At 51.0% G+C, this 20,897-nt stretch overlaps 9 protein-coding genes across 9 annotated transcripts; 2 read left to right on the forward strand and 7 right to left on the reverse strand.

Annotated features, from left to right (window-relative positions):
- Positions 1-83: 83 nt before the first annotated feature.
- On the reverse strand, positions 84-1,255 carry CC77DRAFT_160094 (hypothetical protein). The gene has a single exon (XM_018530351.1). It carries the CDS (start codon positions 1,135-1,137, stop codon positions 244-246), a length of 894 nt encoding a protein of 297 aa, XP_018384753.1. The 5' UTR covers positions 1,138-1,255; the 3' UTR covers positions 84-243.
- Positions 1,256-1,956: 701 nt separating this feature from the next.
- On the reverse strand, positions 1,957-2,769 carry CC77DRAFT_1095837 (hypothetical protein; the record flags this gene model as incomplete). The annotated part of the gene is made up of 1 exon (XM_018529813.1): positions 1,957-2,769. One exon carries the CDS (start codon positions 2,767-2,769, stop codon positions 1,957-1,959), a length of 813 nt encoding a protein of 270 aa, XP_018384754.1.
- A 1,792-nt stretch (positions 2,770-4,561) lies between these two features.
- On the reverse strand, positions 4,562-8,188 carry CC77DRAFT_937904 (nitrite reductase; the record flags this gene model as incomplete). Its single annotated transcript, XM_018534578.1, has 4 exons — positions 4,562-7,084; positions 7,133-7,672; positions 7,724-7,874; positions 7,929-8,188. The coding sequence occupies 4 exons, from the start codon at positions 8,186-8,188 to the stop codon at positions 4,562-4,564; spliced, it is 3,474 nt and encodes a 1,157-aa protein (XP_018384755.1).
- Positions 8,189-9,306: 1,118 nt separating this feature from the next.
- Positions 9,307-12,131, reverse strand: CC77DRAFT_937944 (hypothetical protein; the record flags this gene model as incomplete). Its single annotated transcript, XM_018534581.1, has 4 exons — positions 9,307-10,202; positions 10,254-11,349; positions 11,399-11,657; positions 11,710-12,131. 4 exons carry the CDS (start codon positions 12,129-12,131, stop codon positions 9,307-9,309), a joined length of 2,673 nt encoding a protein of 890 aa, XP_018384756.1.
- Positions 12,132-12,365: 234 nt separating this feature from the next.
- On the reverse strand, positions 12,366-13,134 carry CC77DRAFT_160137 (hypothetical protein). The gene has a single exon (XM_018530352.1). It carries the CDS (start codon positions 13,022-13,024, stop codon positions 12,599-12,601), a length of 426 nt encoding a protein of 141 aa, XP_018384757.1. The 5' UTR covers positions 13,025-13,134; the 3' UTR covers positions 12,366-12,598.
- On the reverse strand, positions 13,108-15,338 carry CC77DRAFT_161063 (P-loop containing nucleoside triphosphate hydrolase protein). The gene is made up of 2 exons (XM_018530355.1): positions 13,213-15,338; positions 13,108-13,159 (listed from the first exon to the last, which is right to left on the reverse strand). The coding sequence occupies exon 1, from the start codon at positions 15,287-15,289 to the stop codon at positions 13,244-13,246; it is 2,046 nt and encodes a 681-aa protein (XP_018384758.1). The 5' UTR covers positions 15,290-15,338; the 3' UTR covers positions 13,108-13,159; positions 13,213-13,243.
- Position 15,339: 1 nt separating this feature from the next.
- CC77DRAFT_160508 (hypothetical protein) lies at positions 15,340-18,304 on the forward strand. Its single transcript, XM_018530353.1, has 3 exons — positions 15,340-16,242; positions 16,292-18,192; positions 18,242-18,304. Exons 1-2 carry the CDS (start codon positions 15,539-15,541, stop codon positions 17,958-17,960), a joined length of 2,373 nt encoding a protein of 790 aa, XP_018384759.1. The 5' UTR covers positions 15,340-15,538; the 3' UTR covers positions 17,961-18,192; positions 18,242-18,304.
- An 18-nt stretch (positions 18,305-18,322) lies between these two features.
- CC77DRAFT_1021472 (hypothetical protein) lies at positions 18,323-19,006 on the forward strand. The gene is made up of 2 exons (XM_018525274.1): positions 18,323-18,857; positions 18,915-19,006. Exon 1 carries the CDS (start codon positions 18,599-18,601, stop codon positions 18,854-18,856), a length of 258 nt encoding a protein of 85 aa, XP_018384760.1. The 5' UTR covers positions 18,323-18,598; the 3' UTR covers position 18,857; positions 18,915-19,006.
- Positions 18,998-20,449, reverse strand: CC77DRAFT_160551 (hypothetical protein). The gene has a single exon (XM_018530354.1). The coding sequence runs from the start codon at positions 20,378-20,380 to the stop codon at positions 19,418-19,420; it is 963 nt and encodes a 320-aa protein (XP_018384761.1). The 5' UTR covers positions 20,381-20,449; the 3' UTR covers positions 18,998-19,417.
- Positions 20,450-20,897: the final 448 nt, after the last annotated feature.

The raw sequence follows: 20,897 nt of genomic DNA on the forward strand, positions 1-20,897 counted from the left end.
GCGACGCGCATGGAGCATAATGAACATTGCAAGTATCTGTGATACTTTATGCAACAACCGGATACAGTAACGCAGTGGTAAGTTTCTACAGACGCTCACGTCACGTTGAGTCTGGCTAACCGCTCCAGCCACCAACAAAGATACCCTGGCATAACTCAACCAGGGAATCAGACACAGCAGTATACATACGATTGGCGCACAATGACGACGACATGAAGTCCCAATTCTTTCGAAGCTCCAAATTCAGATCAAGTAATCGAGCTTTCGGTCTATGTGGTCAATCCTCATGTTCATCTCCTCTTGCTGATACTGCATTTTCTCGACCTCATCGAAGCGTCCGTTTGGCTGAGCCCATGGGTATGTGAGTTGAAGTTGGCGATGATAACGATAATGCTGCCGGGGACGACCAACACACAAAAGCCGATCCCGCAAGTATCCAGCTGGATCTTCGAGTATCAGCGGTGCCCTTCTTCGTGGATGGTTGAGCAGCGAGTGGTGTTGCGCTTGCAACATGTATCTCATTATAGTCTTTGCGTGTCGGTCGTAGTACGCAGGCAGCAGCCTGGGCTCGTATGCTCGATCGACGAATCCAAAGAAGCAGCGCAACAGCCCCTCGAGGATCTGGTGGGGTATCAAGTCTCGCAATTCAACGATGCCCATGCACCACTCTCTGAACAGCTCGGGTTCTTCACCGTGAACGACCTCCCAAACAAAACAGCAGAGGAAACTTGCCATAGATTCCGCTAGAGCTTGCGATCGGCTAAGTCGCGCTAAGAGGCAAAAAACCATAAAGTGCTCTCTGCTACGCCGAAGACCTGCGGTATTTGCGACACTTAAGTCCTTCCTAAGACGAAGTTCGATGCTTCTCTGCAGAGTCTTTCCAATAGGAGGGGCGAAAAGAGGGTTCAATTCTAGCTGTGTCATAAAGTCGTCCAAAACTGTTATGATCGTTTCAGCTGTAATGGTACGGTATACCTGGCCATCGAAAATACCGGTCATCTGTCTAACCAGGCCACGGGCGTCAAATCTATTGAAATGGACCAGATGGTGAATTTTTGGAAGCCATCGCTCCAACTCGCTCAGCCGGATTTTGAACAAGCGGCCGCTATCGAGGTGAATGACGCCGATATCCTCCATGAATTAGCCGTGTGGAGTTTGAAGATTTGCAGTACGTATGAAGGGATTCTGAGAATGCTTGGAGGGACTTGTGGTCGCACAGGAACGCCCAAAGATCCTCTCAACGGTTCGCTGATGTCTTTATACATCAAAGGTCGGTGAGCAGCAGGCTGACACGATCCTCTGCGATCGATCGTTGGTCAAGCGGCTGAATTCAAGTGTCGTACATGTTTGCTTCGACGATGCGCGTGGCCGCCTCATAGTATTCTAGCCAATGACTGTCGATACCATGGCTCAGCTTGGCTCAGTATCACTGTGATATGATAGCGCAAATCAGCTTGCTGCCTCCCTTTCACAGGCAGAAAAGAACGGGTTGTATACGCAATAGGTAGGGTAAATCTTTCAATCGGCCGCGGTAGTATACCATTCAATTCGCGTTTGAAAATCCTGAACTTGTAAACCATGGTAGGGAAGGTAGAGGGTGCTCAGTATGCTATATAACGCTTCTACCTAGCAAAACACAAACTATCGAAATTGCAAAGAATACCTAGATGACCATGACGTAGGCCGTCGATGCAACACCTCGCTAAAACGCTCATCTGTCTCCTGAATCATAGAAAGTCTGAAGCCTACCCACTGAAAGACCTTCCAACAATCAATCCAAGCCTCGCATCCCGTGTTGAACCATTTCAACCCTCCCCCTTTGCCAAGATCAGACCCTCAATACTAGCAACTGGGTGCTCGCTGTTTTGATCCGCAGCTAGTCACTACGACAGCCCACCCCAGAACGATAGATTGATCCACTCTATGCTCAGGATCCAAAAGCGCTGCTCTTGATCACTAGTAATAGCTAGCAAGTAGAAGGTCAAGCTTTCCATCGACGTTGTTCAACTTCATGTTCATTTCACTCTGTTGGTACTGAAGGTTGCCGAGCTCCTCGAGATAGTCGTCTCTCGGATAGCCGATAGGTGAAATGACTGGCGAGGTCCAGGCAGAGCTGGGATATGAGGGACTGGCGAGACGCATGTCTGCGTTGTGACGATGTCGAATTGCTGGTAGTGACCGAGCTCTGTGCCCTAGCCATGGCAGTGCTAAGGCGCGAGGGGATCGACGACGATGCATCTCAGCGTATGGAATCATCGCGAGTGCTTCAAGACGCAAATTGGGAGGGCCTTCCATCAATTCCCGGATCTTTTCGAGAGCTTTGCGCCAGTCTCCGTGGTATTGCTGTGACTCCTGCATTAGATACCGCGTTCCTTGCGACCAAAATCGAATCAAGGCTTCAGCAAGGTAGATGGATTGACCCTCTGATGCTAGGTAGGCCAAAACAACGAACATGTGCCGCGATTTTCTAAGGCCCCTGGCCTTCCACACCTCTTGCATGTCTTTCTGCACTTGGTTCATCAGAAAACCAACTACGCGTATCCGTGTCTGGCCTTCCAACGAAACGAGACGATACTCCAGTTGTTTGAAGAATGCGAGCAGCGTGTGTTCAATGTCCTCTCGCGTTATGCCATACCTTCCACCAATGCGGGTGTTGATGTCTTCCACGAGATCACCGTCAAATCCGGACATATACGACAGCTGAGGGAACCAAGCCCGAAAGGTGCTACCGTCCACATTGACCGTATCGAAGCCAACGTTGATCTTCATGTTTTCGATTGCAGAGCTTTGAGTGACGCTAGTGGAGAGGTAATGTGGCCGCAGGCTCGACAGTGGATGCTTTGATTGTTGTTCAGCAAGTTGATTTCGAAAGAAAGCAGTAACCAACCCAGAAATTAGATACTATATACCCATAAAACACCGGTGAGAGCGTCGTTACTTTACATGTGTGCTGACCCGCCGTGAAGGCATTGTTGGAACTCCGCACCACTTCCATGTGCCACAAGGGGATCAAGATGTTTGCTTCCGCGATGACGACGAGAGAACCTCAGAAAGCACGCTGACCCAATCTAACCTTGATTTGAAGCATTATCTATGACACATCATCTAATGCGTTCGGAAATTGGTTCCAAACTGTGGAAAACCAATCAAGGAGTATGGCCCATACCATTCTCAACGTACACTCGGCGGTCTGCCTTGTGTTACACCCTGATGTAACCTCACTCATATTCGTAACGTACCAACGTCAGCGAGTCTGCGTTGTTGGGCTCATTCTCTTAAGATTCATGGAAACAAGGATTTCTAGATACGCCTTTTCCGTTAATCGATTAGTTAGGATCGGCTAGGAAGCATACAGGATTTCAACAAGAGACAGTGTACATTAGATGTCAAGCGGAGCACTGTGCATCCTCACACGCTCGCTGCGGATAATTTTGATCGCTATCTTTTGCATAATGTGGTTCCACCATTGCTACACTGGCGCACTTGGCTCAAGGTGGCCTTCAAGGCTCGGCGTACTGGCGGTCAGCATGGCTTGAGCTTTACGTGAGCGCGCGCCAATATCGGAGCAAACTATGATACGATGGTGGGCAGACACTTTCACGGCTAGGGGCTGTCCAACGTGATTCAGAGAGTGACTAGTCTACGGTAGGTGCACCCGCCTCGCCAATACAAGGCTATCGCCACTAACCAATCGAACAAGCAAAGCCAGATATCGTACTAGTTAATGCCGGGGCTTTCGACACTGGGGTAGTGATGCGAAATACATCATCTGATCCAGAAGATGTCGCGCCTGCAATAAGCTGATTTCTTGGACACTTCCCGTCTGATTATGCTTAGGAACGGATGCTACGATAACGATTTTACACCCACCATACTCTAATTTATACATTTAAGAGCTATGACATCCGACATGGAGCACCAAGCGTTGTAGAATCACAAAGAGAGCAGTGAAGATCTTGTCGGGTACCATCGTGAGCATAGTGCCAAACTACCTGTCGTTGACTGCACCCATTATCAAGGCTAAATAACTGTGGATGGGACGGCTTCTCATGTAATCAGGGACTGGGATTGCATCCACTTTGAAACAAGACATTTGCGATTGAGTTGATGGCCGTACAGAAGTGAAGACTATATTAGTGCCAGCAACTACATTGACGTCGCAGCCAATTTGAACCAAGTTATAGGTACCACATGTATACCAGCACCATGGCTAAGGCTGACGTATCTACTATGTGTGATCATGCGCAGTTGGAAAGCCACCTGCCACCACTGAGACGAGAAACCCCTAACCCATAGTGCGGTTTTCTCCTGGCACTGCCATCATGCGGAGGCTGAGGCGATCGCACGATTCCGGAAGTAACCATTAGAGCCGATGACGACAAGCAAGACTCTCATGTGTGGAGGCACTAGCATACTGCACCGAGAGTCCAACGTACAGCGCATGAGAACAAAACTGCAATCGAAAGAGTCATGTACCAATTCATCTACATATCCAATCATGGGAATCATACAACAAACACCACGACGCCAAACCAAAAGCGCCCTGAATCATACACGGGAGCTACCAGTCTAAGCCTCCAGCACCCCTCTCTCCACCAGCGAGTATTTGCGCCGCCTTTGCCTTCTCCCCTAACCCACCCTCAAGATGAGAAACCTGCATCCCCTTCCTTCCTTTCAGTTGCAGCCTCTGCAACTTCTTATCTAGAGCAACGAATGGATCTTCCGTCTCGCTCTTCTTGATTTTGAACTTACTTGTACCAAGTACACTGTCCAGCTCCTCTACACTAGGCAACTTGACATACAGCCACCCATCACCGCGCTCCTCAATAGGGAAAACAGCGATGTTGACGCTCTCATCGTTGGCGCATTTTCCTGCGTTGTCGCCCGATAGTTCGTAGTTGCGCTTATGGTACGGGCAGCTGACCCACAGTTTATTGTTGGCAAGATCGTCGCCGATGAGACCGTCGGAGAGGACGAAAGCACGCTTGTGCGGGCACATCTGCTGAGTACAATAGTACTTGCCACGGACCTTGAAGACAGCGAGTTGGGTGTCGCCGCGCTTGATGGCCTTACTATCACCCGTGTCGGCGTCTTTGAACTCTTCGGCTTTGACGAGGGGTTGCCAAGACAATTCTGTCCATTTTGTGCCACGGAAGTCTTCTGTGATCGAGTCTTTAGGCCAGTAGGATGGGCGTTCTTGACCACGCTCTTGGGTGGGTTCAATGGTGTCGACGATGGTCTCGGAAGTGTTTGCGAATTGTGAGAACCAGGAGCGCTTCTTGGGATCCTTGAGAACTTCGGTCCATTCGCAGAAGAAGGTACCAACAAGGTCTTCCATTTGCTTCTCTAGGTCTGCGCAGATGCCTAGCTTGTCTTCGAGGATGACCTCCTGTAGGTACTTGATGCCGCCGGGTAGGTTCTCCATCCAGCGCGCTGTCCGTTGAAGCTTGTCGGCTGTGCGAATGTAGAAAGACAGGTAGCGGTCGAGAATGGGCACTACATCATCCGGTGGGACGTCCTTGGCGAGAAGTTCCGAGTGTCGAGGCTTCGCACCACCGTTGCCACCTACGAAGATGTTGAAACCCTTCTCAGTAGCAATGAGACCAAAGTCCTTGTTCTGTGCCTCGGCGCATTCACGTACGCAACCAGATACTCCACCCTTGATCTTGTGAGGCCCACGGATGGACTTGTAGCGCTCTTCTAGACGCACTGCCATACCAACACTGTCGCCGATACCGAATCGGCACCACGTGGTTCCGACACATGACTTGACTGTTCTTAATGACTTGGCGTATGCGTGACCCGACTCCATTCCACCATCAATGAGTTCTTGCCAAATATCAGGAAGGTCTTGTTTCCGCGCACCAAACATATCGATACGCTGACCGCCCGTAATCTTGGTGTAGAGGTTGTACTTCTTCGCGACGGTACCGATAATGATGAGCTTCTCTGGGGTAATCTCACCGCCAGAAACTCGGGGAACGACGGAGAACGTGCCGTTCCGCTGGATGTTGGCCAGGAATCTGTCGTTCGTATCTTGCAGACCTCTGTTGTTGACCTCCAGTAGATGTTTGTTGTACAGCGAAGCGACAATGTTTCCAATAGTCGGCTTGCAGGCTTCGCAGCCCAGGGAATTCGGATCTTTTCCGGCTTCCTTCATGACAGCGGCAAAGTCCTTCAAGCCCTTTACATAGATGATGTTGAAGAGATCGGCGCGGGAGTACTCAAAGTGTGGGCAAAGATGGTTCTTGACTTCGTTACCCATAGAAGCCATGGTCTTGTTGAAGATTGTTTGCACGAGTGGCATGCAACCTCCACATCCGGTGCCGGCTTTGGTGCATGACTTGACGTCGCCGATGCTTTTGCATGTTCCGTCCTTGGTAGCATTGACTACATCGTCTTTGGTGACGTTGTGGCATGAGCAAATCTGTGTATCGCCAGATAGATCTGAACCGTCATCATCGCCCTTCTGTGCACCAACGATAAGCTCGCTTGGCGCCATCTCCAGCTGCTTCTGGTTCTTCACCAGCGGCACGAGCTTGATGTAGTCTTTCGTATCACCGATCATCATGCCACCCAACAAGTATTTCCCGTCCATGGTAAACAGATATTTTTTGTACACCTGCTGGAACGGGTCCTTGTAGGTCAGCGCCTTGACAGGTGGTGGTGCCGGCCCATCCGTCAGGTTCTTGACGCGATCTCTCGGCGTCGCTCCGTTGACCTCCTTTTTCTCAGCTCGTTGCCGTCCAGGCATATTCTTCGGCCCGTCGCGGTCTGCGAAGAAGTCACCGAAACTTGCCACTTCAACACCAAGCAACTTGAGCTTAGTGCTAAGGTCGGGGGCTTTGAATTTCCGGGGCGCATGCGCTTTCGCTTGAGTGAGATTGAAGGCAAGGACGTCTGCCATTTCAACACCGGGAGCGATGAGGCCGAACGTTTGGTTCTCCCAACTGGCACATTCGCCTACAGCGTAGATGTCAGTTTGCGAGGTTGCTAGGTCGGGTCCGACCACAATGCCACCTCCTCGATCAGCACATTTGATGCCTGCTTTACGGGCGAGCTCGTCTCGTGATTTGATACCAATCTGTCAGAGTCAGTTTCCGCTGCTGGTTCAGAATTCAGGAGTACTTACCGCAAAGCATATACAAGAGCACTCCATCTCGTCACCATCCTCAAAGACAACTCCCTTGACGAAGTTATCCTCTGTGGTCAAGATCTTGCCCACTCTCTTGCTTAACATAACGTCCAGGCCTAGAGCTCGGACCTGCTCAACAACCATACCACCAGCATCCCCATCCAGTTGTCTTGACAAGACCCATCGATTCCGCTCAATGAGCTTCACTTTTGCGAAGTCTTCAAGGTCCATCATTGCATGTGCAGCTTCCAAACCTAGTAGACCACCACCTACGACCGCGCCTGTAGTACCTTTCCTTGTTGAGGAGAATTCAATCAGTCTTTGAAGGTCCTCTATTGTGCGGTATACGAAAACACCGTTTGCGTCGTGGCCGGGTGTATGTCGAGGAAGAAGGGCGTCGGATCCCGTTGCTAGTACCAAGATATCGTAGGGTACTGTTTCGCCGGATGAAGTCTTGACGTTCTTTTCGGTGGAGTCGATCTCGGTAACGAGGGTGTTCAGGTGATAGTTCAATGAACCTTCTGGCATCGACGCATACTACACCGGGGTTAGCTATAAACGCCTTCTCTTGAATGTGCTAGAGCATACCCATTCCTTGGGGTTAAGATATAAGTTCTCAACTTGCCGATGTTGGAAAAAGCTTGTCAAACCGACCCGGTTGTACGCAAGATGTGGTTCCTCGCCAATAACTACAACATCATACTCTCTCCGCTTAACGTCATACTTCATGAGTTTCTCGCTTGGACAAAGTCAGTGTCTTCTTCTTGTTCAGCTCAAAAGACGATTGACTCACATGAACGCTATGCCCACCATACCCAATCCAACAACCACGATCTTCTTCCGTGGATGTTGATCGTTGATCTCGCCCTTCTTCTCTAAATCAGCTACCTTCTCAGGCAGCTTGTTGGCTTCCGCATCGTTCCATTCTGCATTGGAGATGTTTCCGTCCTTCGATCCCCATGTTGCTGTGATATGGCGGTCGCCGGGTGGTGAGTGTGATTCGCCGGATGAGGGCTCGATGCCTTGTGTGACGATTGGCTCCGTCTCGGCCATGGTGTGGTTTGAGGCCGCCGAAGCCTTGGGTATCTAAATGCTACAATGAAAAAGGTTATGTGTGAAGCAATTCGTCGTACTAGTACACTCAATCAAGAGGGCACAAGATGATACCGCAGTCAGTAAGCATAGACTGTTTACTCCAAGAGGTGTAGGAGACAAGACTTGAGAGGAAAGGAATATGCAGAAGACAAGACACAGCTCTAACGAGTAAGATCGATACCTAGTTGATAGACCTCAATACCTGCAAGCTACAACTCCGTGGCACGACATCTCCCGCAAGCTCACCCAACACGCTTCATCTCTCCCGCGCCAACCCTCGCGCCACAATGAGCATAGATAGCCCAACTACCGATCGAACCACTCATCTCCAATCACGCGTGCCCCGCGGTGTTTACGGAAATGCATCGTGACGCAGCGGGGTTCTATGGTCCCCCCATGCCCATGCACTGGGCCTGCAGAGCGCATCCTAGCTCCCGTTCCGCGGCATGCTGTCAGAAGGCGTGTGAAAGCGACAAGGGTACAAGAGCGCGTCCAGTCAAACAATTGACATTTCTCATTATTGTACAGAAATGCTGCAGGCACGAAGTTCTCCGTGGAGATTAGAAGAGTTCGCGTGATGTGGGCTCTCTGTGGAGACGCGTCGAGTGGCTGGACGTTCCTTATCGCAAGCTAGGCGGCTTGGCGACAAGGGTCCCGGCTCGGTTCGTTATCAGGATTATCTTTCACGGAGATGCGTTTTGGTGTTGCTAGGTTTCCGGCAGATGTCATTATACAGGTGATGTTTCGCTTGACGGTGATATGGAGGGCAGGATCGAGATGGAGGAATGGAGTGCCATGTCATCGTTAACTAGTGCTCGTTTCTCGCAACGAGCTAGGACCTAGGATGCAATGTCGCTAGGTGCCATACTTGTGCCGCTCTACCATTGGGAATCTAGGAAGCTGATCACCTAGATATGCTGTATGGCTCGAGTTGAAGTCGTTGCGCGTTGTTCTATGAGCCATGGCCCTATATACAATAAGGAAGTCGAAATATGTGTATCCAGATGCTGTCCCCCAACTCCAGACGTTATGAACGAAGATGCCGAAATCCTGAGTTGCCTTTAGAAATGAGCATATTAGAAGAACATCAACTCCTCGTCGCTCCAGCCCTGCTCATTTAACGCCTTGTGTGCAGCCTTCTCCAAAGCCTCCGGTCCGCAAATAAGCACCAAGCTCTCACCCTCATCTTTCACGCAATGTTCTTGCAGCAACGGCGCACCAATGCGCCCCCTCAAGCCTTGCCAGTCCTCTGGCCCTTGTGTCAACGTATACAGCAACTTGCACCTCTCTGCATTATCCTTCGCAAAGTTATCCAGGTCCTCTCTGCACAAAATGTCCTCGACCAAGCGGTTGCCATTGAGAACAGTGCAATGTGTGGTATCCTCTTTATCCTGCATGACAGCGCGCAAGACTTGGAAGATAGGCGTGATACCACTGCCACCACAAACCATGAAAAAGCGCTTCACTCTCCTCTCTTTGCCATTGACAGCGCAGAGGCCACGACCAAGGTATTCAAACTTGCCGATCGGGCCTTTAAAATCGACCCAATGGCCCGTAGGAATAGAATCGAGTGCTTTCGTCATCTTGCCACCAGCACGGCCGGGAGCATCGGCGTAGACTTTGATCAAAACGTCGCAGAATCCCTTCTGTGTCGTTTGGCTGATGGGTGTGTAAGAGCGGATTATGGCCTCGCGGGTCACGGGGTCGCGGAGACGGATCATGAGATGTTGGCCGGTGGGAAGACCAAGGGCTTGGTCTTCGTGGTCGAGTTTGAAGCGGAAGATGCGTGTGTCCCAAGAGACCTTCTTCTTAGAGTACAGGAGTGTTTTGCGCCATGTGCGGGAGTCAAGGAAGCTAGGCCGCGGCTCGTTGGATTCTTGGACGTGTTCGCCTTCTGCTAGGACTTTACGAGATGCTTCGTCGAGAGTGCCGATGTGGTAGTCTGGCATCATGGCTTTGGCTGTCTCGCTATCTGCTTATTGTTAGCCGTCATCGTCGGACTCCATGTTGCTGCGAAACTCACGGATTGCCATAAACTCGTCAGTGGCATCTAGGCCTGCAGCGCTGATAATGCTCTGCGCACCACCTGGATGACCTTCCAAGAAAGCAGTACCGTCGTAGACTTCGCCGTTGACCACGAACCATGGGTTCTCGGCCTTGTCATGTTTCCGCAACTCATCGATCTCAATGATCTTGTCGACACCATCCTTTGTCATCTTGATCTCCTTTGCCTCCTCGATAGCAGCATGCTCCGGCTCTTCGCCGCCAATCTTCTCACCCCAGTATCCGTTTGTGAGATTTCCGCCAACCTTTTTGACGCGCTCCATCCAGCCACCAGGCATTAGTGCGGGTTGTGTGGGATGCTCGAAGCGGAGAGTATTGTCTTCTTTATGTATGACAATCCGAAACCAAGGGTTGTTCATCATGCCCAGTACACTCCAGTACATATCCCTTGGCTGAACACACATCGCTTCGTCCATCACCCGCACCACAATGTCATCAGCCTCTTTTAGCTCGGCGGTGGCGATCTCTAGGTTCCAGAAACACCAGCAGAAGCTCGTCTCACGCCAATCCATGTCCAGTCTTCCACCGTAGAGTTGTCGGTCTTCAAATGCCCTGTACTTGTCTTCTGCGTAGTCGATCTTTGCGAGTCGCCATGTCTTTCCCTTATCCAGAGAAAGTTCGCAGCGTGTTACACGTCGTCCACCCCCACTATAGGCATAGCCGCGGACGTTGTACGATTCAGGACTCGAAGAGAGGGTTAGCTTCTCTTCATGTGCAGGGCATGCAATGGCTGAATTGGGCGACAGGTCATAGATGGCGTAGCGATCGTCCATCCACCATTTCGCATTCTTGGCTGCCTCGTCTGGGTCGACTGTCGTAGGGAGTACGCGGTTATCGTAGATGTGATACCAGTTATCGCTAGGCTCAGCCGTGATGATCAGCTTCTTCAGCCACTTCACACTTCGACCACCAATCTGACCCGGTATCACAGCTCTTAACGGCTTGCCATGATCAGGTTTCAGCATCTCGCCATTCATTTTATGCGCCAACATGATACCCCGATTTGGGTCCATGACCCAGTTGAGCTTGACGGAAGTGCCATAGTATCCGTTAGGCTGTGCATAGTGTTAGACCTCGTATGTTGACCATCGACATGTGACTTACAAGTTTGTCAGCACCTTCCATGCACACGTATTTCGCTTTTCGCAATGGTTTCGCTCGCTCGATAATGTCTTTCATGACCACACCAGTAAATAGTGCTGTTGAAACACCTGCTGGGCCCCATGAGAAGCCCTTGCTCTTCCTCACTACATTCTGCTCTTTCCGCCTGTTACCAGCACAGACCAAAGTGACAGGATATGTGACGTTTTCGTATTCTTCCAGCAACTGTCGTAGAGTAATTTTGAGGGGATTTGCTACTAGACTATACAAGATTTAGATTCATGATGTCATTCTACACTTGGACGATAACATACCCTTCGACCGAGAACTCCCAATCCAGACACTCGGCGTCATGTACCTCCGGGACTGCACCATGGTTTCGCACATAGAACAGTTCTGGGCTGGTCAGGAAACCCTCATTGAATAGGTCCGTCAATGGTGCTTCGGTGTTGAAAGGGTGAACGCCCGTTAGCCGGATTAGTCTCGGATCTCGTGGCACATGCGCATCTGGTGTAGGCTTGTCGACATCCAGAACTTGCGGTGGGGTATTCGCTGGTGGTGGAAGCGGAAAATCTGGTTCTGACGTCGAAGTGGTGGACTTGCTGTCATCTCCGTCTACCGTCTCTGGCGGCGATGGCGGTAATTGTATCGACTTTGAAGCAGCATGTGGCTGTGGTTGGTGTTGATTTGCAGGAGGTATGGGTACTCCCGCCTTGTTCTGAGTCGCTACGCTCATGATGCGTGACTAAGAGATGCGGTACTGGAACTTGGGATGGATTCAGTGGATGGGTATGGTGCTTGCACTAAACGGGACGACTCTTCCAACCGAAAAGTTACGACAAGTTCATCAAATTCTGCTGGTGCTGCGAAAAGGGTATTGGTAAAGAAAGCAATAGACGACACGATGCTGAGACTCCAAATAGGATCGAACCGGACAAAAGGCAGGAGTTGCAATCGGGGGTATCTGGAATCGCAGATACTGAGTCAAACCCAACGTGTTCTAAGAATGTAGTGGCACCCTTCAATCAGCTAGTGGGACCAGTCAACGTTGTAGTCAACGTCAGTCGCTAAATGGTAATACCGCGGAAACTCTACCTCGATCTGTGGGGAAATCCTCGAATCATGCATTCCGTCATCATCCTAGCTCTCATCGAACGCCAGGCTCTGATCATCTCGAATTACTTTACACACTCGCATGCGACCTTATCTTTGACGTTCGTATTGGGGATAGCGCACGATATGTGTGGCAAGGGAGTAAGCGGGCCTTGATGCCACTAAGAAATGTTCCTGGCCGGACCGGGTAGGCTGGATTTGGTGTGGGGGCTCGGCTTTCCCATGTGGATCCGGCATCTTTCCAGCGGAGATGTCAACACATGAACAAATTATCTCTCTGTGGAGATGCTTGACCTGCACAATCTTTGACACATCTTGAAATGCTGTAGTCGCCAACATCGTGCAAATTATTGGAACTTTGTAGTGCTTACGGGGCGAAGTTCTGTGAGACCAATCTCTCGTGTAGACTGTGCATGCGACCATTGCGAACAGCCAGCCGAGGACAAAGTTGTGATCATCGTCCTTTCGGGCAACGCCAAAGGCCTCGGAGAAGCCTCGGTTGACCTTTTGTCGCATGCGAAACAGACGGGTCGAAAATAAGCATTTCCGGAGAGACTGGGTGGTGTACTAGATTTCGGTGCTTGAGGCTGAATATCTCCGCGGTCCCAAGGAAGCTGCGCGCGCTTGCCGAGACTAGCCACCTGGCGCAGTCTGAGCCTCTAAATTATTCCCGCAACACCTCAGTCGTGTTTAGAGAAACATACTTTTGCCGGACATGTGCAAAGACCTAGCTGTTCACCCAACAAGCTTTTCCTTGAGCGTTTGACCTTGCTCCAAAGGCCCAACTTTTACTTGTCCCTGGAGTCGTTGCTGTATCGTCTCTGCGCGAGCTTTCATGCGCTGTTCGGTCCTTTCCTTTACACTGGCTTTGGCATATCGACCCTTGACTCCATGTTTAAGACGCGTGATCATATCACCCGCTTTGCCCTTGCTGAGATCCTCTGGTTTCAATTGGTCTTCCCGCGGGCGGAATTTGTTGAGGAAGTCAACTTGAGCTTGTGATGCACGACCCCGACGCCATGGCTGATGCTTTGAGATGTAGAAGTGTTTAAAAGCTTCACTCGCGTACGTATCAGCTGCGTGGACAACGTGATCAAAAGAGTCTCCTTCTGCGATGACACGCGGTGTGCCATAGGGACTTTTGACGATCTTATTCATCGGGAGCTTCCAGTAATACCTCGCTCTAAAGTGACCTTCAATGTCGTCGGATGGCTCAATGACTAAGTAGTTGCCAGTATTGCCAGTGAGGACGTACTTTCCATCGCCAACACCGACCCAAGCATTCTGGCTAATGTTACGTATGTATTGATCGGCGGAAGTGTCTGCTATTAGATCGTGTACAGAGTCATACTCGGTGAAGGAGATAGTGCCAGGTAACTTCTTCGCAACCGTTCTCTTCTTGAGGTCAGAAGCCTCCTGTTCACGTTGCTTTTCAGATTGCTTCATCTCTTTGAGCTTCGTCATGGCTCTGGTGTCTGCCTCGTCAATGATTTCACTTGGATCAAGGCCGAACAATGTAGGTGTTGACACTACTCCAGTGCTCAGTGCGGCGACCATGTCAATGATGTGGCAATTCTGCTTTCCCTTATGTAAACGCATACCACGTCCGATCATCTGGACAAGAAGATTTCGAGACTTTGTGGGGCGAGCTAGCAGCACGCAATCAATATTAGGAATATCCGTTCCTTCTGTAAAGACACCACAGTTTAGCAGCACCGGAAACTCGCCGTTCCTGAAAGCGTCGATGCGCGCGCTGCGGATCTTTGCTGGTGTGTCACCAGTGACAAATTGAGCATTAATCCCGGATGCCCGGAATCTAGCGGTAAGGTCGGTGACATGGCTAAGGTCAACACAGAAGATGAGAGTCGAGTGCCGGTCCCTTGCCTTGGCTAGCCATGTCTTTACAACGAGCTCGTTGGTTTCCTCGGTGTTGATTACCGTAGAGAGGGCGCCGGTCTGAAAGTCGCCACCGACGCCAGAGCCCACTTTGGTCAAGTCGGCCTTGATCTCGACAGTGGTAAAGACAACATCAGAAAGCCAATTTTCGTCAATCATGTCTACGTAGTCGCGGTGGTAGACGATGTGGTCGATGGCAGACCCAAGCTTCCTGCCGTCGAAGCGTGAGAAGGTAGCCGAGACGCCGACTAGGGCAGGAGCCTTTGTTTGAGTCCAGTCAGCTTGATGTCTCAATCCAAAGTGCTCCAAGACGTCGAGATATGTCTGGCTGACGATGTGGTGTGCCTCGTCTACCAGTACAAGCTTGTACCGTGAGGGGTCAAACTTATTCAACCGTTCCCCCGATGTGATGCTCTGTATGGAGGCGACGGTGATGTCGGCGGCCCCCGAGGCCTGATTGTTGCCCATTTCGATGTCTACATGCTTATCGGGGTATGCGAGACTGCAATGACTGGCGGCTTGCTCGACGAGTTCGCGGCGATGGGCGAGAATGAGCGTCTGAGAAGCGTCGCCATTGGCGGGTATGCGATCGATGAGATGGGTGAATATGACGGTTTTGCCCGAGCCGGTTGCCAGAGAGACACCGAGACGTTTGTGTCCGGCATTGAGGTAGGAAAGGACAGCTTGTATGCAGTCTTCCTGATACTCGCGTAGTTGGATCTTGGGCGGCGGGGGAGGCGGCGGCGGCGGCGGTGGTGCTGGCGAGCTGGCAACCACGTTCCGGGGTCTCTTTGATCTTGTTGAAGCATGTCGGCTTGTTGCATGAACAGGCGTGTAGCCTACTCGCCTGCAGTGTCTCAACGCATGTTGGGCGAGAGGGAACATCAAGACGCGCTCCAGGGTTGCGTGGAAGCGAAGATGTCGCGAAGTCACGATGCATGACGCAGGTCCAAGGCGGGCTGCTTCGTGTGGTAGGCCGAGGCCGAGCCCCACCCAAAATGTTTCCAGCCGTCTTCATCCAGTCTTCACCTCTTCACCCTTCACCATGGCCGCTATATGCGCGCGCATGCATGACTCGAATCAGCACATATGCCACAGAGGTACAGAATACGCGTCTAACCCACCGCATCCGCCATGAGTTCCGCGTCCGACTACAAGCATTCCGAACCGTCAGAAGATTCTAGCCATGAAAGCTCGCAACCGCCTACAGTGTCTCACACACCGCAGAAGCGACGCCGCCTAGAGTCGATCGATCCTGCCCGTGTACGCAAATACTATCTCGAGGGAAAGTACAACGACGCCTACCGCGTGCTGTTCAACGAGGACGTGAACCGAGCGGCGGCGCGCTTCGAGACGCACTCCGAGAACTTCCAATACTACAACAGGCAGATTGGTGCATCAAACTGGTCGCCAAGGGAACAGGCCGTCTTCTTTGGGGCTCTTGAGCGACTAGGAAAGGACGACATTGCCGGTATAGCAGGTGCTATCGGCACCAAGAGCATACCAGAGACGCAGGAGCTACTTTTACTGCTCCACGATGCTGCCACAAAGCAGGGCGATACCAAGTTGACGCTTCGCCATGTCCCCGCGGCCATCGAAGTGAGCGACGAGTGCAACGAGCAGCTGCACGTTGCGGCCGAGGCTTTGGCCTGGTTCCAGGAGGTCTTCGAGGCAAACCAGGAGCGAGACAAGTTCGGTGACCACTGGCTAATCACGCCTGCGGTAGCCGACAAGATCGAGAGCGCACTCGACGTCCGCAATCTGCGAGCCACAACATCACCGCTTGCGAGCGAGTCAGAGCCAGAACCTTCACGAAGGGGTGGCAGAGTAATCATAGGGTACTTACAACCTACTGACGATAAAGATGAGTGTGCTGACATGTTCCAGAGCATGTACTTCATGCAAAAAGTTCAAGCAAAAGTGCGATCGAGCAACACCATGCGCCAACTGCGTGCGACGAAATACGGGCGAATGTATCTACCCAGAGCAATCTATCAAACCCGATACGGGCGATCAGTTTGACAAGAGATCGAAAAAGCCCAATCCCAAGGCTGGTATCCTCCAAGACATTCCCGAAGCCGGTCTACTACAGCCACAGGTTATGCTCACCCTCTCCAAGACACTGTTCATGAACCGCTCGCCTACAATACCCTCGCCCTGGCCACACTGGTCTGAATACACCTCTGAGTTTGCTCAAGAACCAAGCATCTATCGTAGCGCCTTCAACGATCTCCACACCCTGGTGGTCTCCGTTACCAAGCGGCTCGTACAGACGGCTATTATACAAGCAACTTCACGTCTTCGAGCACAAAGACGGCGAGTAAAAGGCGGTGTCCCCCTAATAAAGCGAAGAGACGCCTTGACTGCTATCGATGTTGTAGGCATGCCACGGAACAGTCAGGAGAGATGGCGAGGAGTAGCCAGACGATGTGCGTTGAGAGTGTACGAAGGCAAATGGTCACGTTACCGACGTAATAAAACCAGACGAGAGGTGCCGTGGGACGAATTCGAGCGAATTATGGCCCCAGTTGAGCCGTCAGCAGAGCTCTCGACCACAGACGCAGAGATGTCCGGTAATGACAACGCCGGTTTCAGTGCAAGAGCAAAGCGGAGCGGAACACCACTTCCTATGGATCAGCTTGGGCTATCGGATTCCGACGATGAATCACTCCTCGAAGATAGCGCACCTCCTTCCCGAAGCACATCCCAGCCCAGAAATACTGTAGACCAGCTTGCAAATTCACCACCGGCCACGGATTCTGAGAAGCATGGACCCCAAAAGTTGACATTGGCCGACTTTGATCGAGAGACAAGTCGAAAAGAGGAACAAAATCTCTGGAAAATGCTTGGTCTTGAGCCAGTCATCAAAGCTGAAGAAACGAACATCGATCGAGATAGCGACGAGGAAGATCTAGATGAAGATGAAAAGATTAGAACAGTGCCCGATAGTTGGCGCTCTTGGACAAGTTGTCGTGCCGAATGGGAGGAACTCGGCACACCTCCACCTGAATTTGCCTTTCTGGCAAACCAGAAACCTCTTGACGTCCCGCCTATTCTTCAAGGAGACACTTCAGACACCACCGAGTCTACCTCCGACAGTGACACTAATGCGCCGACGCGAAGGCCCAAGCCTCAGAGTAAGCCGTCAATCCAACGAACGATCGAATTGCATACCCGTGGCACTCACGCTTATGCTGCTCTGCAAGGACGAAGCTCAGAGCCTGTCAGATCTACAAGCCGAACCAGCTCTCAGGACAATGACATCAGCGACGAAAATGCAGACGTCCGTAGACTACCTCGACCGCCCATCGAACTTATTAGGAAGGAATCACCAATTTCGGAACTAAACGATGATCCGAGCGACAGCAGCGAACAGCTGACGCAGTCGATTGGAATCAAGAGTACGCCAGTTCCTATCGCATCATCAAGCGATGAAGGAAGTGATATCGAGATGGAGCAGCCCATACAGTCGATTGAACCCCGCAATGATCCGTTGCATGCAGTGTTGTCTTACGACGAGCCGAAAGAAATGGATTGGGGGTCGTTCATCGACTAGTTCTTACCGTATCTAATCACATCCTAAATTCAAGTCCATCTTGTTTAAACGAGCGACATGCCTTGTGTAAGCTGGAGTTATTGAGATGTAGTATGCAATGTCGAGTTACATGACTTGACACCACGTACTGGAGAGCAAACGTCCACTTCAGCCGTTTGTTGAGTCACTCACCCATATTCCTATTTTATCGTATGTTCCCGTCCACTCGAATGCTCGCACGTCATACTCTTTAGTAAGTCCTCTTGTATGGTCAGTGACTGCCAATGCGCTAATGGAGCCAGCATGCACATTGGTGACACACCCAGTGAGCAGGCGGGTGAATTGTACATTACACCTAAGAACGGGTCAAGCTCGATGTCAAATCAGTACTAGGCGCCACCACTGTCACCGAAAGACCACGACCAGTCCCTTCACTACAGCTATGATGCCGGACGCACCAATGCTAGACAGAACAACACATTTCACTGCTCAAACATTGATGCATTTGGTCCACTTCTCCACAGCCCCAGACTTGCATAAGATTCCTCCTCTGACCTTTCTATTCTCTAACCATACCACAACTTGAATAGAGTCTCATCACCTTGACTTTACTTTACCAACTTCCAACTTCCAACCCCACTAGTCCTCAGATTTCCAACATGAACTTCTTCACAACCATCCTGATGGTCCTAGCCGCCCTCGCTTCTCTCACGATGGCTAATTCTGATCACAAGGAGCCAGGAAAAGACCCAAGTAAGGAGCCGAGCTGTGGCGCTCCCTTTTGTAAGCGGGCTGAGGCTCTGGCTCGAGCCAAGGCTTCTGTCCTCGCTGAGCATGAAGCAAAGATGGCGGCTATTGCTATGCTTACTGCTACTTCCCATGTCGCGGGTTCTGAAGCAAGCAGTCTGGCTGACTAGCTGAGATGGATGACGGGTAAGTCATGGTTCTCGTGAGATGACCAAGTGTTTGGCTTACTGGCAACAGTCTGATGGTGTCCATTACGATGTCGGCTCTGAGGGCAATGCCCTGGGAATGAGGATATTTGTGGAGCATCACGATCTCTCTTGGGGTTTGATTCGTCTTGGGCGGAGCCTCACTTAAGGCGATGTACTGGAATCAGCTTTGGTCGATGGTAATTTGACTTGACTGGCGGCTATATCGGCTCTTTCGGGTGGAGCCTTCAATATGTGTATGGAGCTATAAGTAGCGATTTTACGGAACGATGAATGTCCAATAGCTCACATTTGACACCCTCGTCATAAGATGTTTCTTACCACTTGAAATCCGAATACTGATAAATCTCCGGTCGTAAAGACGATAGGCTGGCGCGGTGGTAAACAACGACTGGCTTAATCACGGCGATTCTTTGATCGATCTGCCGTCGTTCAGGCAAGGTCCCCTGCTCTGTGATGAGTCGGACTCGCGCATGTCCCATTTGAAAGACTGTCTGTTTTGATTGATGGGAAGCACAGTGAGTTTCATGTGCCGTTCCGAATATGTTCAACCTTAGTATCAATCCTATGCATACAACTCCACTCGTCCAAGTAGAGTTCCTGCACCAGATTGACACTACCAAACCACTTCTCGCCCAGTCCAGCGCCTGGCAGATCTGGATTGAGCTTGAGTTCCTTAGTATTGCCAGTCGCTGCCCCATATTGTTCAAAATGCTTCAACGAGTCGATGGCCCATATCATTTGCTCGTCGTCGCGGTAATGCTCCTTCAGCCTTGCGCGCCTGATGTCCTTCCGTATCTCAGCTTCGGCGGTCGACCAGGGCGGTGGGTAATCGGAGGGCATGAGCTTGTCACCCTTCTTGAGCCGCGCATTGTTGGCTTGCATCTTCTTCGCCGTCTTGATATGCCACTCGTCTTTCAAGACACGGAGTCGTTCTCGTTCGCGGAAGAAGAGCTGTAGCATGCTCTTCCAGTTGAATTCGATCTCGCGGGCTGCAACATCAATGCTGAGGCCTGGCAACTCGGTATCGTTCACCAAATTCCCAATGCTGATTGTGTAATTGGGCATCTCAGCCTTCCAGTTCTTCACATTCTCTTCCCATCGACGTGTGACTTTATGATAGTGCTCGCGATCTTTCTTTCCTTGCCCTTTCTCCGAGCCAATATCTGGTCGCTCATCTTTGAACCAAGCCACAGTCTTATCTTTGCCTTTGCCGCGTCGCGCGAGCCTTGTAGACACCTCCGGCCGCTTACTCTTCCCACCCAGGTTGTACTTTTCGAGTTGAAAGTCTATGTGTATTTCCTTGAGGAAGTGTTCGCCGAATGCATGCTCGACGCACGCGCGGAGTGTTGGAGAGACGCGTCGGACGACGTTCCAAAGGTGGGCAAGGTCGGTATGATAGCGGAAGACGTTGATCCACACCTCAGCCGGTAGAGATGGACAGCATGTTTCGCGTGCAGTAACACGGGGTGGAGCTTTCGAAGCCATTAGGACTTTGTCGCCAGGGGCCTTTGAGCTACATGATGCTTCAACCACTACCAGTCTTGTGCGAGCCGCGTTGAAGCCCAAGTTCGCGAGTAATGCCAATGACGTAAGCTGACCTCACATGACTCTAGCATCGCCGAAGCTCCCTCCTTCCCCCAATGCTTCATGTATAGGCTTCGCTGACAGGATATCAGGCTAATAATGCTGACGTCTGCAAAAGACAAGCTACATACGCCAAACATGCGATTAACTCAGCCTTGCACTCTAGACTTTGCATGCTAGTAAAGAAAGAAGCCTACTGCCCGTTGCTTGAAGTTTCCGTACTTACCACTTGACCAAACACCTTCCTACTCGACTACGGCCTGTACCAGCTACTTGTCACCGTCTTGTCTCCGAAACTGATCTTGCCTTGACACACGTCCGCATGTCTTTCGTACGGTTGTCCGGCCTGTATGTTATGTGCATTCTTTTCTTTCGTATTCCCACTCAAGCTTCGAACGACACAGCCACATATACAACC

Source organism: Alternaria alternata (genome assembly GCF_001642055.1).
Source record: "Alternaria alternata strain SRC1lrK2f unplaced genomic scaffold CC77scaffold_13, whole genome shotgun sequence".
NCBI lineage: Eukaryota > Fungi > Ascomycota > Dothideomycetes > Pleosporales > Pleosporaceae > Alternaria > Alternaria alternata.

Coding starts and splice junctions, on each gene's coding strand:
- CC77DRAFT_160094 (XM_018530351.1), bottom strand. CDS start 1,137: ATGGAGGATATCGGCGTCATTCACCTCGATAGCGGCCGCTTGTTCAAA.
- CC77DRAFT_160137 (XM_018530352.1), bottom strand. CDS start 13,024: ATGCGACAAAAGGTCAACCGAGGCTTCTCCGAGGCCTTTGGCGTTGCC.
- CC77DRAFT_161063 (XM_018530355.1), bottom strand. CDS start 15,289: ATGTTCCCTCTCGCCCAACATGCGTTGAGACACTGCAGGCGAGTAGGC.
- CC77DRAFT_160508 (XM_018530353.1), top strand. CDS start 15,539: ATGAGTTCCGCGTCCGACTACAAGCATTCCGAACCGTCAGAAGATTCT. Junction 16,243..16,291: donor GGTGGCAGAGTAATCATAGG/GTACTTACAACC, acceptor GACATGTTCCAG/AGCATGTACTTCATGCAAAA.
- CC77DRAFT_1021472 (XM_018525274.1), top strand. CDS start 18,599: ATGAACTTCTTCACAACCATCCTGATGGTCCTAGCCGCCCTCGCTTCT.
- CC77DRAFT_160551 (XM_018530354.1), bottom strand. CDS start 20,380: ATGGCTTCGAAAGCTCCACCCCGTGTTACTGCACGCGAAACATGCTGT.